Source organism: Mycteria americana, chromosome Z (genome assembly GCF_035582795.1).
Source record: "Mycteria americana isolate JAX WOST 10 ecotype Jacksonville Zoo and Gardens chromosome Z, USCA_MyAme_1.0, whole genome shotgun sequence".
Classification (NCBI taxonomy): Eukaryota; Metazoa; Chordata; class Aves; order Ciconiiformes; family Ciconiidae; genus Mycteria; species Mycteria americana.
Window position 1 is genome coordinate 18414488 of NC_134396.1, and position 16094 is coordinate 18430581.

The 16094-nt window shown below is 35.7% G+C and overlaps 1 protein-coding gene across 1 annotated transcript in view; it reads right to left on the bottom strand.

The window, feature by feature from the left end:
• Window positions 1-16094, bottom strand: part of JMY (junction mediating and regulatory protein, p53 cofactor) — a 75047-nt gene that overhangs the window by 27750 nt on the left and 31203 nt on the right. The window contains exons 3-5 of the mRNA XM_075488439.1: window positions 11910-12060; window positions 9587-9756; window positions 954-1119 (exon numbers count right to left, since the gene is read on the bottom strand). Coding sequence (XP_075344554.1) covers window positions 954-1119; window positions 9587-9756; window positions 11910-12060 — 487 coding nt within the window. The remainder of the gene's footprint in view (window positions 1-953; window positions 1120-9586; window positions 9757-11909; window positions 12061-16094) is intronic.

Genomic DNA, 16094 nt, shown 5'->3' on the forward strand with positions numbered 1-16094 from the left:
AACCATACCATGTCTTCAGTAACAAAACTAAATGTCTATGTCTGATTTCCCAAGCACAAAAACTAGCTATCTCTAAAGCACTAACTAGCTCTCCACAGAGGCACCTGGTCAAAGCTGCCACATTTCCTTAAGTTATTTACAGAGTTTTCAATCGTCATCTTCATACATGCAGTTACAGTTGTTGCCATCACAAGCCTCAAAGGAGGAGATTCATATAACAGTGAAAACAATCCGTGATACTTATGTTTCCTCTTTTTCCAGAAGCAACTCACAATAAAATCCAGCTTCAAATCTCTCTTCTTAAGTGACTTTTCTATCCACAACAAAATTTGCTATGCAAGCCCTATGCACTAAACAATAAAACAGATCATGTGTGAATAAAAACATTAACTACAGAAAGGTCCAATGGACAGAACTGGATTCAAAAATGCTCTATGATTTACCTGTACCATTTCCATAGTTTGTAAGTACACAAGGCATAGTAGGTTCTGGAAACAAGGTTTGCATCACTGCTCTAAATCAGTGAGATGGCAATACAACAAGCTTCAAAGTTTAGCTGAAGGACTCCTGATTTGCAGGAATACCTTTTGAAACCAATCACTTCAAAGAAATGAACAATACCAATGCAAATTTTTAATGAGACAAGTCCAGTAATTAAGTTTTTAATTACTTCAGTCCAAATACTCCCTGAATTTAGTTTTCCAAAACTTACATAGTATCTTATATGCTTATTTCCAAACACATGCAACGAGAACCAGACCAAAACTTCTGTATGTGTATGTATATGCCTTATGAACAGGAGCAAATTTTAATTTAACAGTACTTATGTTAGAAGATCCAGCTCTTCACATGGTAAAGAATCTGTTCTCATTTCATTCCCACAGGCTTTACTAGACTCTTAGGAAGAGAATTATTTTTTACAGACTACATCTTAATTAAAATGCATAAAGCACCTGACATCAGTCTTCTGATGCTTTCAAGTTGTGCTGTCAGCAGCAGCTCTTCACATTTCAAGATCTCAAACTGCACTTCATATAATTGAAGCTGTAGATCATAATAATCAGCTTCTAACTGGTCCAAATGGGCTATGGCTTCTGTACCACCTTTCAGGCTCTGCATCTAAATAGAAAGAGAAAAAAAAAATAAAAGCCACACAACTCCAAGATAATGAGGAGAACAAAACCACAGACGTTACTATTACAGCTAGATACAGTCTGGTACCCTAAATGTAACATTTTAAAATTGAACACATCAAGAGGACAAGATAAGTTTTGATCAGCCACACACTTTCAGACATCTTTAATATCTGACATTTTTTCTATACGGCAATAAAAATATCCATGGCATTGGATTATTCTTTGTAATTGGTGTAAACACTGTCAAAGTGACGAATCATATAGTGCATCGTGTGAAACATCCCTACCACTCTTTTACTCTACTACTTGGTTCTCTGAAGATATATAATGAAATTAGTGTTTTCTTATCTTCAGTCCAAAAAGTCTAAAAGTTGTTTTGCTAATGGCATCTGGAAAACTACAGTTAAAACTGCCATTAAAGCTGAACTGAGGAAAAAAAGTGAAAGGTGGTGGAAACAGGGATAATTACATGCACTGATCCTCTTGTAATGACAACTTAACTGAGGAGTTTTATTGTTTCTGGAGTCTTTCACAGGAGAAAAAAAGATCTAGATTAAAATATCTATCTATATTTTAGCTCTTATTTGTGTCATATGTTTGACGTGACACAAAACACAACCAAAATGAATTCAAACCATCCTCTTTCATTCAGCCAAACAAGATTTAACTGCTCAATACAGTTAGCCATTCAGACCATAATTAAAAAATACCAACAGGGAAGGGAATCTTATGTGTTGTCTCACTTTGGAGGGAATTCAAAGCCATGCAGCTCTACAAGCTGCATGCAGAAGAGTTAGGGCCACATCCAAGTTCTCTACCTGCTCAAAAATGTATCTCTAATAGTTTCTCCCAGATGATGGATGAAAGTAATTCTGTATTTTACTGAAGATTTGTGATCTGTCCACCTTACCATTCTGATGAAACGTGGTCCAGTTTCTGTATTACGGACGTTCAATCATTAAAAAGGAATGTCTACCAAGCAAAAATACAGGACCTAGCAAACTATACATTTAAAAAAATATTTGCTAGTATGTTTTTACATTATGGTGGTTTCTTCAAGGTGTAAAACTGTATCTGTAATTAATAGCTAGAAATGGGTTTCCTCGGTTTTATTTATCACACATGTTTAAATATAACTATACTAAACCAGAAAGATATCTGTACTGAATTAAACCAAAGATCAATCTTACTCAATACCCTGTTTCGAACAAAGGTTAACTGCAAATACCCAGGAAGACAAAACATAGTAGGCAGTGCAGTGTTACCTCCCTAAAATGTTTCACCGGCCTCTAGCACAGCTTCCAGCACAGCTTAAGCCACAGTGCTGCCTTTTATACAAAATAGACTTACTGGATTTTACTTCATAAATTTGTCCTATCCCTTTTTTTATAGCATGTATGCTTTTAGCACCTGCATCATTAGCCATTGATACGGATTTCACGGCTTAATGAAACACTAAGGAAACAGTTCTGTATATTATGCTTCTTTCCATATAAGACTGATAGACAAAAGACCTGTGAATAAACTCTTGTAACATCTATTTTAAAAATTTCTTCTACTATATTGTGTATTCACTGAATGCATCTTTTGTGTATCAACTATTAGCCTGAAAAGCTCAGTAAGTCCTTAAGTGAATATCATAAATCTTGCAATCAATAATGTATGATTTATACGTTTCAGTCCAGTGTGACACTAAAATGTCGTTACACCATTCTATTACTCTGCTTCCATATTAAGTTACTAATTGTGACCAGAACAGTAAATGACATAATGATGGCATACTTGGAGTGAATTAGAGGCTAGTTTTCAAGACAAAAGGACTGATTCTCTTGAACCTTCCAGTTTTTCCATGTAAGAGGGATAATGTTCATTGGTCAGGCAGGGTATCCTGGGTTTTGGCATTTTCAAAGGATTTTCTCATTGTAAAAAAATATGCTGTAGCAACAAAATGTGGTGGGGTTTTTTTTGGTTCGTTTTTTGGTTGTTGGTTGTGTTGGTTTTTTTTTTTTTTCCCAAATTAAGTCAATGTCATTCAAACTTCTACAACTAAGAACTTTTGCTTTGTCAGTGAACTGTGAAATTCACTCGAACTTATACATTTTTTTCCTTTAAAAAAAGATGTTCCCAAATTTAAGTCCACAGACTTTGTATAAAGACTGCACAGAGACATAAATGGGCCATCTTCAAAAGTACAAGCTAATCAAGTTATAGCAGCTCAGTATTTCATTCAACTGCAGTGGCATCTGCCTGATAAAGGAATACAAGCATACATTACAGATGCTGCCAGCTACCTGGTCTGTTTTAGGGGTACAACACCACTATATTCAGTTTTCAGGTGCAACAGCAATGAGAATTTAATATTGTCATATGGTTCTCAGGCAGATATCCCTAGCTATGTAGTAGCCCCTCATGAAAAGAAAAATGGGGACCTTTAATTTCAACCACTTATGCTAAAACTTTATGTGAGATACTATATATGCGTGATAATTCAAAACAATATCATCACTCTTGGGAAAATTTCAGCATTTTTTGTTAAAAATTTAAGAGTGGCTCAATTCTTAATGTTACAAGTTGCTATCTAATCTGTACTAGTAATTTGCTGCATCCTTGGTAGGTCTCAGACTGATCAACACAGTGAAAGAAACATAAAGAACTGTAATGTGATAATGTTAGAGGAAAGAAACATTCTGCAGTTGGACAAAGAACTGGAACTGAGGAGATCCGAGATCAATTTCCTGCTATGCCACAACTTCCTGCATTAATGCAAGCAAATAATTTAATCTCTCTGGCTCTAATTCAAGTAACAAGTGTTTACGGTCTTTGTTGTCTCGTTCATACTAAGTGAAGAACTTAAGCAGGAACTTAGGTCTCTCAATAGTTCTAGGGTAGAAATATATCATCTGTAAACCCACACATTGGTAATAAAGATATAACGGGTTAAAACAGAAAGCCTCTGACAAGAACCATGAACACACATACTACATGGATAGATGACAAAATTAATAGAAAAATAGCCAAACATAGAACGCAGAAGTGAGTGCCATCAAATCCAGCTTTCCACCACCTTGGAATGCTTTCAGACAAATCTAAAATTAACTGCTTTCATAAACTAAGTTCTTAAAATAATTTCCATGTTTTTATTGTTGTTCTTATTCTGCTTTTGTAAAAACAAAAACAAAACAAAAAGCTTCCACAAAACTCTGTGTTTGTTACTCTCATTGGAAGTCTGTTCCAGATACTCCCTCCTAACTGCCAGAAAATTTCTTCCATATTTCCAATGTATTCACAATCAGATAATACCATTTGTTCTTGTTCCAGTACTGAACAGCAACACGCATTGCTCTTGGCTAATATTTATTCCCATTAGTATTTTTCATAGAACCATAGAATAGTTTGGGTTGGAAGGGACCTTTACAGGTCATCTAGTCCAACTCCCCTGCAATAAGCAGGGACATCTTCAACTAGATCAGGTTGCTCAGAGCCCCGTCCAACCTGGCCTTAAATGTTTCCAGGGATGGGGCATCTACCACTTCTCTGGGCAACCTGTTCCAGGGTTTCACAACCCTCATTGTAAAAAATTTCTTCCTTATATCTAGTCTGAATCTATCCTCTTTTAGTTTCAAACCATTACCCCTTGTCCTATCGCAAAAGGCCCTGCAGTTGGGCTACTAGGCCCAACTCCCCTGTTTTTGTGGAGAGCAATTTTGTATCATCTCGGCCTTCATTTTATTTGTCAAAACAACTTCAACTCCTCTTGTAAAATAGACTTGCCGTTCCTGGCTTCGGCTTTGGTGTGGTAGCCCTTCCTGCAACTGCTCCAGTTAGAACTAATCTTTCTTGGGTGATCAGAAACGCGTGGAAAAAAGGTGTGGAAGAAATCTCACAAGTCCACGTGCAGTGACACTAACACTTCTCCCTTTGCTGGAAATACCTGATTTGACAGACTGGAGAGCATCCGCTGATGTACCAGCAGATACACTGGTGGCTCAATCGTGTTGCTACCAGGTTGTAAGACCATGGTCATTCTCATCTGCTGTCATTTAAAAAGTAATTAACATGCAGTTCACGGTAAAAATGTGTATTACTTTTCCCTAGCAATACATATTAATAGCTATTATTAAATATTCTATTATCCAGCATTTTAAGTGATCTGTTACTGTTCAACTAGAATACAAAGTCATGTTTCAATCCACCCCATGTGAATCCTGACTGTTTGCTAGTTCAAGTATTCATTTTAATTCATCACTGTTGCTGTCTGAGAAATCTCTGAAGAAGGGAGTAAAATTCAGAAGACAACTCAGGTCTTTAAGTGTAAATATGGAAGCTCATCCTCAAAACCAACATAAAATTATTTTAAAGAATTTCTAAATTGTCTTAAGGGAAACACAGAATGCTCTGACCACTGATAAAAGGCAGGCTCCCAACTCATACCTAGCAACTTGTGGAACAGAAGTATTCCTCCAACCAATTAAGTATCAGGAGTCAACTATAGTCAGGCCATGATACTACAGGATACAATAGTATAAAAAAATAAGGTTAAGATAACCAGTCACAGTTCATATCCTGGGCAATCAGAAAAATTTCAGACACTAAAAGAAACATCTTTTCCCCATGAAAAGGGTGTACCACTGTTTGTATAAACTTGTTTCTTTTCCAAGACTAAATGTTCAAAAATCCATAGACAATCTGCTGAACACCAAATGTCCTCATAAACAGTCACATCTGGTCTTTGTCATTGAATTGTCATTCCTTCTGTCTTAATCCTCAACTCAAACCCTGCTAAATCAGATTCTTGAGCATTTTAATCTTTTTAAAAGAATATCCTGGTTTTATCTTCAATGCCTAGAAAACAGTAGCTAAATGGTTTGCCAGAGAAGGTAATTCAGTTCTGATTTTCTAACACTACAGTGAGTCTCTTAAGTGACCATAAATACCTGATCTTTTTCTTTCTCTCAGCAAATGGGAACTAAATGTCAGTGATGCACAAAATCCTTCAAACAAAAAAAAGTTTCTTCAAATGCTGGGGTTTGCTCTCTTTAATACACTTTAAAATAGATTACCCAGTCATTCTCTAGGAAAAAAAAAAGGTATAAAAATAAATTATATTCTAATAACGTTATTTCAAAAGAACTTATGTGGGTTTTGATAACTATTAAATCCGAAGTAGGTTATCATTGTTAATGAGTAATTTTCTAATAATGTCTCACTGCCTTGTTAAAAGCCTAACTATGACTCCAAGCTTCATCTATAGAATGCACCCCATTACTTCACCCGGGGTGTAAAGCTTTCTGCTTTCTATTTTCTTTAAACACAATGACCACTTAAAATAGTTTTTATTTCTAAGTCTTTTTGAACTTTTGATTGAAGTAGAGACTATTACACAAATATTTAATGTAAGATTAAAGAAAAAAGAATTTTTCATTTTTGCAACCAATTTTAGTTTGCCAATTTGAACACTGAAAGTGAAGAAAGCACAAGCATTCCTAATCTGTTATTAAAAATAATAATTCAAATATGTTTAAATAAATCTTCAAAGATTTCCCGATTTTAGTTTCTTACTTAGGCTTTCCAAAAAGCTGTCACAGAAAGAAAAAGTTTAAAAAAGATACAATGAAAGCTACGAAGGTGAAACATACTTTTCTGAAAAATATTATGTTGCATCTGTACCACTGTCCTTTTCTTATAGAAAGAAGATTTATTTTCCAGAAATAGCTATTCATGCCTTCTTGAATAGAATCCTTAATAAAATTCATACTTTTGCTGATGCATGTAACTCAGGCAAAAGTAAAATGACACTCACGAAATGCAAGATATGCTTAAATACTCGAAGTCATTGGAAGCAAATGTATCTTTGATTCAGGCTCAATGTACAGGAAAGAAAAGTACTCTTAGAACTATGAAGCACGTTCTTAAAAAAGCCAAGCAGTACTTTGTTGGAATATGATTTTGTTTATTAAAGTATCACAGAATATTTATGATGTAAATTAAAAATTGTTTTTGAAGTGTATCTTTAGAACTGAACTGTACGCTTCTAAAAGGAAAAAATAGAGAAGACTAGTTCCTGAATCCTACATATGCAAGATAGGACTTGTGGGAATTTAAGTCTCCAGTCACTCACTTCCATTTGTCCAAACTATTTTACATACTTAGAGAATTACAAAGGATTCTCACTCTGATTTAATGTTTCTGCTTACTGTCATGAGGACAAGACTTGGCAACCAGTTCACAAAAGCAGACTGGTCTACCTCAAAAGGAAAGTTTTCATCATTCCCCTCAGACAAAATACAGAACAACAGATAGAACTTAAGAGGTACAAATCAAGAAAATAAAAAAGCGTAATACGTAATTTGTGTAGAGTTATTCTTTCAATTTTTTTTTAAATACAGATAATCATAGGGCTAACATTTTCAGCTGTCAAATAAAAAAAAATTATAACTAACTTAATCACCTAACCAGGTGATTTTCATATCATGATAACTTGGAAAACAGTAGCTTTCTAGATATTTATAGTGTTAACACATTTTAGGAAACAAAAAAGTACTTGATTAATACTAAATGAAAACTACAGAAACAAAGACATTTTTACTGTCCCTCTTAAAAATCAATCAGCAGGGTTGGTTTAGATTTGGAGAAGAGGGAATTAAGTGCAAGAGAAACAAGTATATTATTTCCCATGTGTCTCCTTTTCCTACTCAGTGAGAGCAAATTTGTATATCTAGACACAGTAGGAAGGTCTTCACTTCTTAAGCTTAAAGGAGGAAATATATCACGTTTTCATTTTTTGTTGGTTTTGTTTCCTTTTTTTTACTGTCATCTCTTCCAAATACACGAGCTAATGTAAACACCAAATATTTTCTTTATGCCAAGACTGCAGCCCTGCTTCTCCAATATGGGATTCCCAGTCATGTTTGTCACATCCAACTTTGCATACTTAGGGCTATTACATTCTCAAAGAAAAAAAAGATGTCTCAAAAAGGAAGTTGGTCCTCATATCTCCCCATCACCATGGGGATGAGCTATCCCAGGTATAGCTCTCTATACCTTGTAATACACCATGCCAAAGCACCGTGTCCATGCACCCCCATCAGATGTTCTTCATTTCTCTGTTCCCAAAAGCCCCAGCCTCTCTGTTCAGAGCCCTTCACTCCCCAGTATACTGCAACAAACCTCTCCTTTTCCTGTGCAGCCCCTAATGCTTTGGCACATCAAAACAATCATCACTCATTTACCAGACTGAGATCTCATTCAACAAAGAATTCATGGAAGGTCTCCACTGGGAGAAAAATAAGATGTGCTATGGAAAAGACGATGCATGGCTGCCCTAAACATGTGAACATATTAAATATAGTATTTCCAATTAGTACTGCTGGATTGTCTCATCAACTCTTAGCTAAGGATGCCAGCAGCCTGATAAACTCAGGTTTCCAGACATAAACTCAGGTTTCCAGACAACTCTTGGCTTTCTAAATATAAAGAGTGTTGAAATGGAGCAAACTTCTTACTTTTGTGGTCTGGGTCCCGCATGTACTCTCTCTCCTTGCAGACCAAGCTGTCTTCTACAGAAGCTCCCAAAATAGGCACGTAGTCTATCAGGCTGACAAACCCACCAACCTATACAGTGCTAAAGTCATGAGTTCTCTGGATAACCTTTTCATAACAGAGCCACCGGTTTAGTCAAATTTTGCTGAAACATTTGAAAAGTGCTCTAAAAACAAGCAACTGATTGGATAGAATGTAAATTAACGTTAGCATGACAGGAAGTTCTTAGCACCGAATATCCATATAATAGCAAATTTTAAAAGAAGATTTGTAGCATTTTCGCTTTTGTGGAGGTGTCATAAAACCCAATAAATGTGTGATTTTTTCTGCTAAGACATTTAAACACAGTTTAATGCATGCACTCTTTCCTCAGGAAAGCTGTAGCTAGCAGAACCCCCTCTGGAAGACTGCCTTAATAATTAGGGTAAGCAGAGACAAAGAGAGTGCAGTACAACAGGCTAGTCATCTATGTATTTACTAATGTTCAGGCACTTTCCATCTGGAATATCAGAACTATTCCAAAAAGGTGGTCATACCTCTGAGAACTAAAGTGTGGAGATTACATAGCAGCAGATTTCTGTCCTATCCCTTCCCTTCATTTTACTCATCTCAGTGGACAGCTGTAAACATTAACAGTAAAAACTGTCTTCCTGGTTAACTAACCAGGAAAAGGTGAACAGAAAATATAAGTAAGTGGCACAAAAACCACCATACCTACATTGCAACTCCATTTGTCTCAAGTGGTAGAGTGTAGTAGAAGTTTAAATACAAATTTTTATTATTAAAAGCAGAAAAATAATGACTTTCAAGTCGGGGGGGTGGGTTTTTTTTTTTTAAGTACATCAACACTCTTTAAGGTTTGTTTTTTTCCTGCATGTTTTATTTCTCTATTTATTGGTATGAAAAATTACCTCCTCTTTCAGTGCATGTTTCTTCTGCTCCAAACAGATTTCTTTAGCACGCATCAACTGCAGTGTCTCCTTAGAAACCGCATACTGAAGCTTTTCCATACGTTCCACTGCTGCTGCCCATGCTGCCTTACCAAATTTTTTCTGGTCTGCTCGCATGCGATCGTACACAGCTACATAAGGGAAGAAAAGGCAGACAGCTTACCAGTCTACTCTTCAGATCACTAGTGATTCTACTCCAGGATATAAGTACTCTTAGGATTCATGTAAATATGCAATTAGCTATTTGTTGATCATTTTATCATTATAATTCCAATTTTTGTTACCCATAGAGGGACCATTCTGAATACACAGTACTTGAACACTTGAACCACTGGTTCAGAATTCTTGACTTAATACAAACATCTCATTAATTCTACCATATGGTTTTAAACTGCATCCCAAATTTTCCCCACTTCTGAAAGCCCCAATTATCAGCTACTAAAGTCTCCAGTTTCCCTTGATAACTTCTATAGTGCAGTCATAAGTTTAAACGAATCTGCAGAGTGAAAAAAAAAAAAGAATTTAAAGTTTCAGCTTGACCTCAAGTGCAATTCTGTAAGAATACTGAATTAAATTTAAATAACATCTATCTTTTACCTCAAAATGCAGGTTGCTTCACAAAATTAATTCAAATTAACTAAACAAATTATAATATGATCCTAATATGCAGGGATAAATGAGAATCTTTTCAGGAAGACTTCAGAGTAGCAGGAGTTCCTTGCCTGATTCAGATTTTCTATTTTTGAGCCCCAGACAACATCTAGGCTGACACATATGAGATTTTCACCATTTTTAATATCTATAACAATCACATGATACTGTATGCTTAGGTTTGCAAAGCAAAAGCCATGAAAGTCACAAATTCAAAGGGATAGCATTCAGTCCCCAGCTGCTAGAAGATACTGCATGGTGTTGTTAGGTAATAAAAAATACCTTTACATTCTCATGTGTTTTTCCTCTGCCATCTGTTGTTTTGGTATGTAAGACCACCCTGTGATCAGCAGGAGGCCAAAAAAACCCAAAACATAACAAAACAGGCAAGCAACCTGTACACCAAAGGTCTATGGTTGTAAATGGTCTCCAGACATTTCATTTCCCAGTGTTTTTCCCCACTGCTGTACATAAAAAAAGCATGTGAACAAAACAAAACAGAAGTAAATAACTGTAAATATACGTTCTTTATCAACTAATGGGGTATTTTATTTCCTGCCTTTGTCATACTAGAAAAGGAACCAAACTGATTAAATACATTTAGAATTTGCTCCAATTAAATTCATTCCAACATGCTTGGTTTAGTCACTTGTTTAGTCACTTTTTCAAAATAAGGTGTTATACTTTCATGTTATACTTAAATTGGGTTGTCACCAAAAGGAATCATTTTGCAGTGACTGCTTCTCTTGAGGCAGATCTAGCAGTCATGCAGGGAGATGACAGGAAACCTACCCATCAAAAAAGATTTTCTCCCATGGGTACAGCTCATTTATTTGGTTGCACAATTACTGTCACCAAGGCAAAGAAAGAAACAGAAATCCACAATCAGGCAGGGAAGACAGTGGGACATAAACTCTGTCAGCGGTAGCCCACAGTCAAACTAAAAGAGGTGACATGAAACCACATCCTCAGGTGTGTTTGCCCTAATAAACTGATAATTTAAGTTAAAATGGTACAAGGAAGAGTGCGCAGATGTACATGGCAAGTCATGTGGCCTGGTTTTACTGCACCAGCTCTTTCGTAAAACTGTTGCATTCTTCAGGCATAGAAATGCCAAGGTTATGTCCATGAAGATTTCTGAACAACAGAGCAGCTTTCACTGAGTAGTTAAACTGAGCTGTTGCTTAATATTTAGAGCTATGAAAAAAATTACTGAAAGGCAGGGGAGACAGGAAAAGGAAATTAATTTAAAGGTAATTAAACATTTACTATGGTGGTCTGCCATATCCAGTACAGAAGACAGAATCCTTCAGGGACTCTATGCTCCCTAAATCCTTTGCAAATGTACAGTGCAGCTAATACAATCACATTGAGAAAGTGGTTGTGAAACTTTTATCTAAAATTTCTATTCTGCTCACTTCTGATGATGTTCTGAAAAGGCTTACTGGTGAAAGATTCAAATAGACACAGAAGAAAAAACAAATGGGAATGACAACTGCATTTTCCTCATGGAGGACTGATGAAAAAAATAAATAAATCACAATACATGAACATACAATCACAGAACATGGTAAACATTAAATAATTTTTAAAGATCTTTTATTTGATGGATAGGATAGTAGAAAATAACTACCTTTCTGTGTTTTAGCTGTTATTTCAAAGTATTTAACTGTAAGATCTTGAATAGAAAGCACAGCCACGTGGGCTTTTCTCTGCCAATCGGCATCTTCTTTTTGCAGACTCTCAATTCTTCTGGGGCCTAGGTAGTCATTCTCTATCGAGATCTGAAAATAAATCAGTCCATAATTAACAACACAATTAATTGTTGTTATTTTGCCAACAGCACCCAGTTTCAGGATGGCTAAGAATGAATGAAAAACAAAAAGGAGAGAAAACTACCAGGCAAATCACCATGGCTTCTATTCTAACATTTTCTCAAGCTTTTTGGTCTGAAGTTCCTCATTTGGACTCAAAGTTCTAGAGAAAAGTGTGGTCTAACAGAAAAACCTCTCATCTCACAACTAGATCACATAGCCAAATCCACAGTTTCTTTTACAGTAATCACTTTCTTAAAAAAAAAAAAAACATTCTGTCTATTCTTCCTAAAAAAATCCAAGCCCCATAGTAAAATTGGCTAAAATAATTTTTTTTTCCCCTGACGATGAAACTTGCTTTTGAAGACTTTCATGTTTTGCAAGCTTTACATCAGCTAATGCTTTGAAACTAAGAAAATTATGACAGCTTTCACAAAAGTGGTTGTCGGAAAGCACACAAGGAGAGGAAGAAACAGCAGAAGCCATTAACTTCAACACATCATGTAAACACCTATTTCCATCAGCTGTTGCTTCAGAGTAACAGAACATAAAAGAACACATTCTACAGCGTATGGATATGTTTCTGAAGGAAAACAAATTCATTCTTCAGAGGAAACAAACTGAAAGGAGGTTCCTAATCTAGCTTGTGAGCAAATGAGAATGAATCAGAGAGGCAAGACTCTTCTACTGGAAATATTCTTCTCTGAAAAAGTTCACAGATTGTTGTTATGTTGAGTTTTGAAGAGACTAAAGTAAGTTTATTGTGAGAAGATATGACAAACAGGCCTGCAACTATAGGATTTTGTTAAGTTTTATATAGTCTACATCCCCTAAATAAAGAAATAGTCCTCAAGGATCTTTAATACTTCCCAAGTTCTTTCTGAAGACAGCTGGGACAAGAATGGACAAGACTGACAGAAATAGACTTAGGCCAGGCCATGCTATAGCTTAAGCAAGGATCTGTCACGTCTTTCCAGCTCCCTTCCTTATTCTTCTCCTAGACGGACTTGTAATAGGCAGAAAAGGAGAAAAACACAAGATGTAACAACAGCAGGTCAATTAATTACAAGAACAAAAAAAGTAAGTTGAGAGAGCACTACAGATGGCAGATGCAATATACAAAAAGGAAACAGCTTCATACATAAAGGAGTGTTTCAAGCTCAACACTTAGCTACCTTCCTTTGACACATTCCAGGAGGCCCAACAACCAACTGCAACCACAGCCTGGTGGATATATTAGCAATAATGCATGTATTTCAGCTTCATCATCCATTCAAGGACTTCTCGAAGTTAGTCGTACAGGCTTTAATTTAACTGTGCTCCCAGCTGGTAACAGAAACCCAACACTACTTCTCAAAGTATGTTGTAATTCCGTATGTACAGCCCCAAATATATTAAGTGAAAACACTCAGCTGTAAGAAGGGCTTTACAGTTTTACTGGTTTTATCCTAACAAATCCTGACATGGACTTTAAATGTTAAAACATGCAAAATAACTTAGACTGAATGATCTAGATTCCTTAAAATATCTGGAGCCTGGGACTAGCAATACAAACTACAGGAGTTTTGATTATCTTAATCAAGATATAGGAGAACGACATACACAATTCAATAAAGACTGTAAAGGAAGTAATAAACTAAAAAGCAAATAAGATGTTAGGACATACAGAAAGAAGGCTAAACAATAACGTCATTGTACTGCAAACTGCAGTGGTGAATGTTTTTTCCAGAACTATGGAGAATGCTGAGAAATTAAGAAGTATTCAGAAGAGAAAAATCATAGAAGATTAAGGTTATGGCAAGAGTAAGAGGAATGACTGGGATTATTCAACTGTTTTTTTTCCGCAGACACGTAAGAGTGTATATCAAGGAGCATTAAACCCACTACGTTAAAGTATTTTATATTGGCAATTGACAGAATTAGGGCAATTGACATAATTAAATTGTGCATCCTTAGTTATGCCTTCCTTATTTATCCACGTGTGTATCATAAAACCTTTATTTACATTTCAGCTTCATTGACTGAGCTCCAGGCTAACAAAAGGAGTTCACCTTCAAAAAGAAAGATTTAAAAAAAAAAAGTATTTTTTATTAAGACATATTCTACTAGTTATTTGAAAACTGTTTAAACAAGTGAGCTCAAGTGTTAAAGCAAGTTAGCTTGAGTGCTTCGGGATGTTCTAGATTCCATTTGTGGATGAAAAGGATTGGACGGGTTTTTAAACCTTCAGTTAAAAAAAGCTTAATACATACAATAGACAAAGTGTTAAGCACGTCCATCAAGAATTCATCAAAATATGGTTGATAATTTTTATATACACATATACTGAAAAAAGGAAAATAAGGACACAAGCATTAGAAAAGAAGAGATAGATGAAACACATACAAATACCCCTGAATAGGGATACTGAAAATAGCTGTAACAACTGGAAATAAAGCCCTGCAAGATCCAGTATAAAGTCAGCAAATATCATGAAAGCTTACAAAAATTATTTTTTCAGAGCACTACTGAAAAAAAAGTACTAGATTTCAGTCTATTTACAGATTTAGGTGAACATGGACTTGAAAAATTTACACTCTCATGATCAAGTCTTTCTGTCTTTGAAGATGTTAAGCCCCTTTCCTTGCCTTCCCCAGCCTGCATAACATTACGTCAAAGTCTCTTCCTTCTTTCCTTCTCCTTCCCAATCTCCATCACTGCAAAAGAAAAAAATCATACATCTCCAGTTTTCACCCTCCTTTACTCTAGTCCTTGCAGGGACACAGAATTTAGTATTTTCTGCATGTTTAACATCCTTTCAGAGTTGCATTGAGATGCCTTTTTGAATGGACACTCTGATTCTGCAACCTTCCACACCATTTCCCCCCATACCCTAATCTTAGGTCAGATCCAAGGCTGTCCTGGCCCTTGCTTCCAACTGTAATTATTACTAGCACTTGGAGAAAAAAAAAATTAAACCACAAGGTATGAATACATTGATAACTCCAACTTCTGTTACTAAATGGCTTAAAGGCTTCCTGAGCTGATGGCTAATCTGAATCATTGTTAATAGCCACTGATGGGTCCGCCTCTTTCTGGAACACATATATACTTAGTGTCCACAGTTAAACTGTGGAAATTATTGCCACAGAGCATGTAAGGTGTGTTTAATAAGAGTTTAATTGTTTTTCCTTTATTTGCAGGCTATTTTAAAGCACCATGAGTTCATTGAGGGGCCCCTATTTTTTTCAGTGTGAGAAAGAATGAAAGAAATAATTCAATATTTTCTTCCCCTTATCATTCATGATTTATAGATCTTTCTCTTATCTTACATGAATCACAGGCTTTACAAACTAAGGCAATCTGATTCATTTACTCTGTCCTTGCACTGAGGCTGTTTGCAGGGAAATACCCTTACTATCCCCACTGCCATCCTGTAACTATTCTGATCCTACAGTATGTTTTTGAAAGGGAGAAACTAAAACTGCAGTATTCAAGATGCAAGTATACCATGGATATATACAAAGGTGTGACGTTGTCTTCTATTTTGTTTTGGTGTCATCGTCTCCCCCAGTAATTCAAAACCTTTCTTTCCTCTTTCAAAATGCTGAATGACAAGTTATTTTCAGAGAACTCCTCAAGATAATACTCATCCCTTTTTCCTCAGGAGTAGTAGTTAATTAAGTGCATACAAACGTGCATGTATACTTTTGGAGGTTGTCATCACCCTTCTGCACATGCATTACTTTCTATTTAATGACAATTTCACCTACTGTTTTATTATCCAGCCCAGCCTTTTGTAAGGGACTTTAAAAAAAAAAAAAAAAAAACATCAAAATACAAAAACACAAACCAAAAGCAAAACAAAACCAAAAAAAACCCAACCAAACAACACCAAACTTTTTGGCATTCAAACATAATCAAATTTTTCTACAAGTCTTATTAAGCACTTTTACAGTTGAACATCCAGAGCAGTTTTGTACTTTATTCGCCTTGCAGACAGGCAGATTTAAGTGATCAGATAC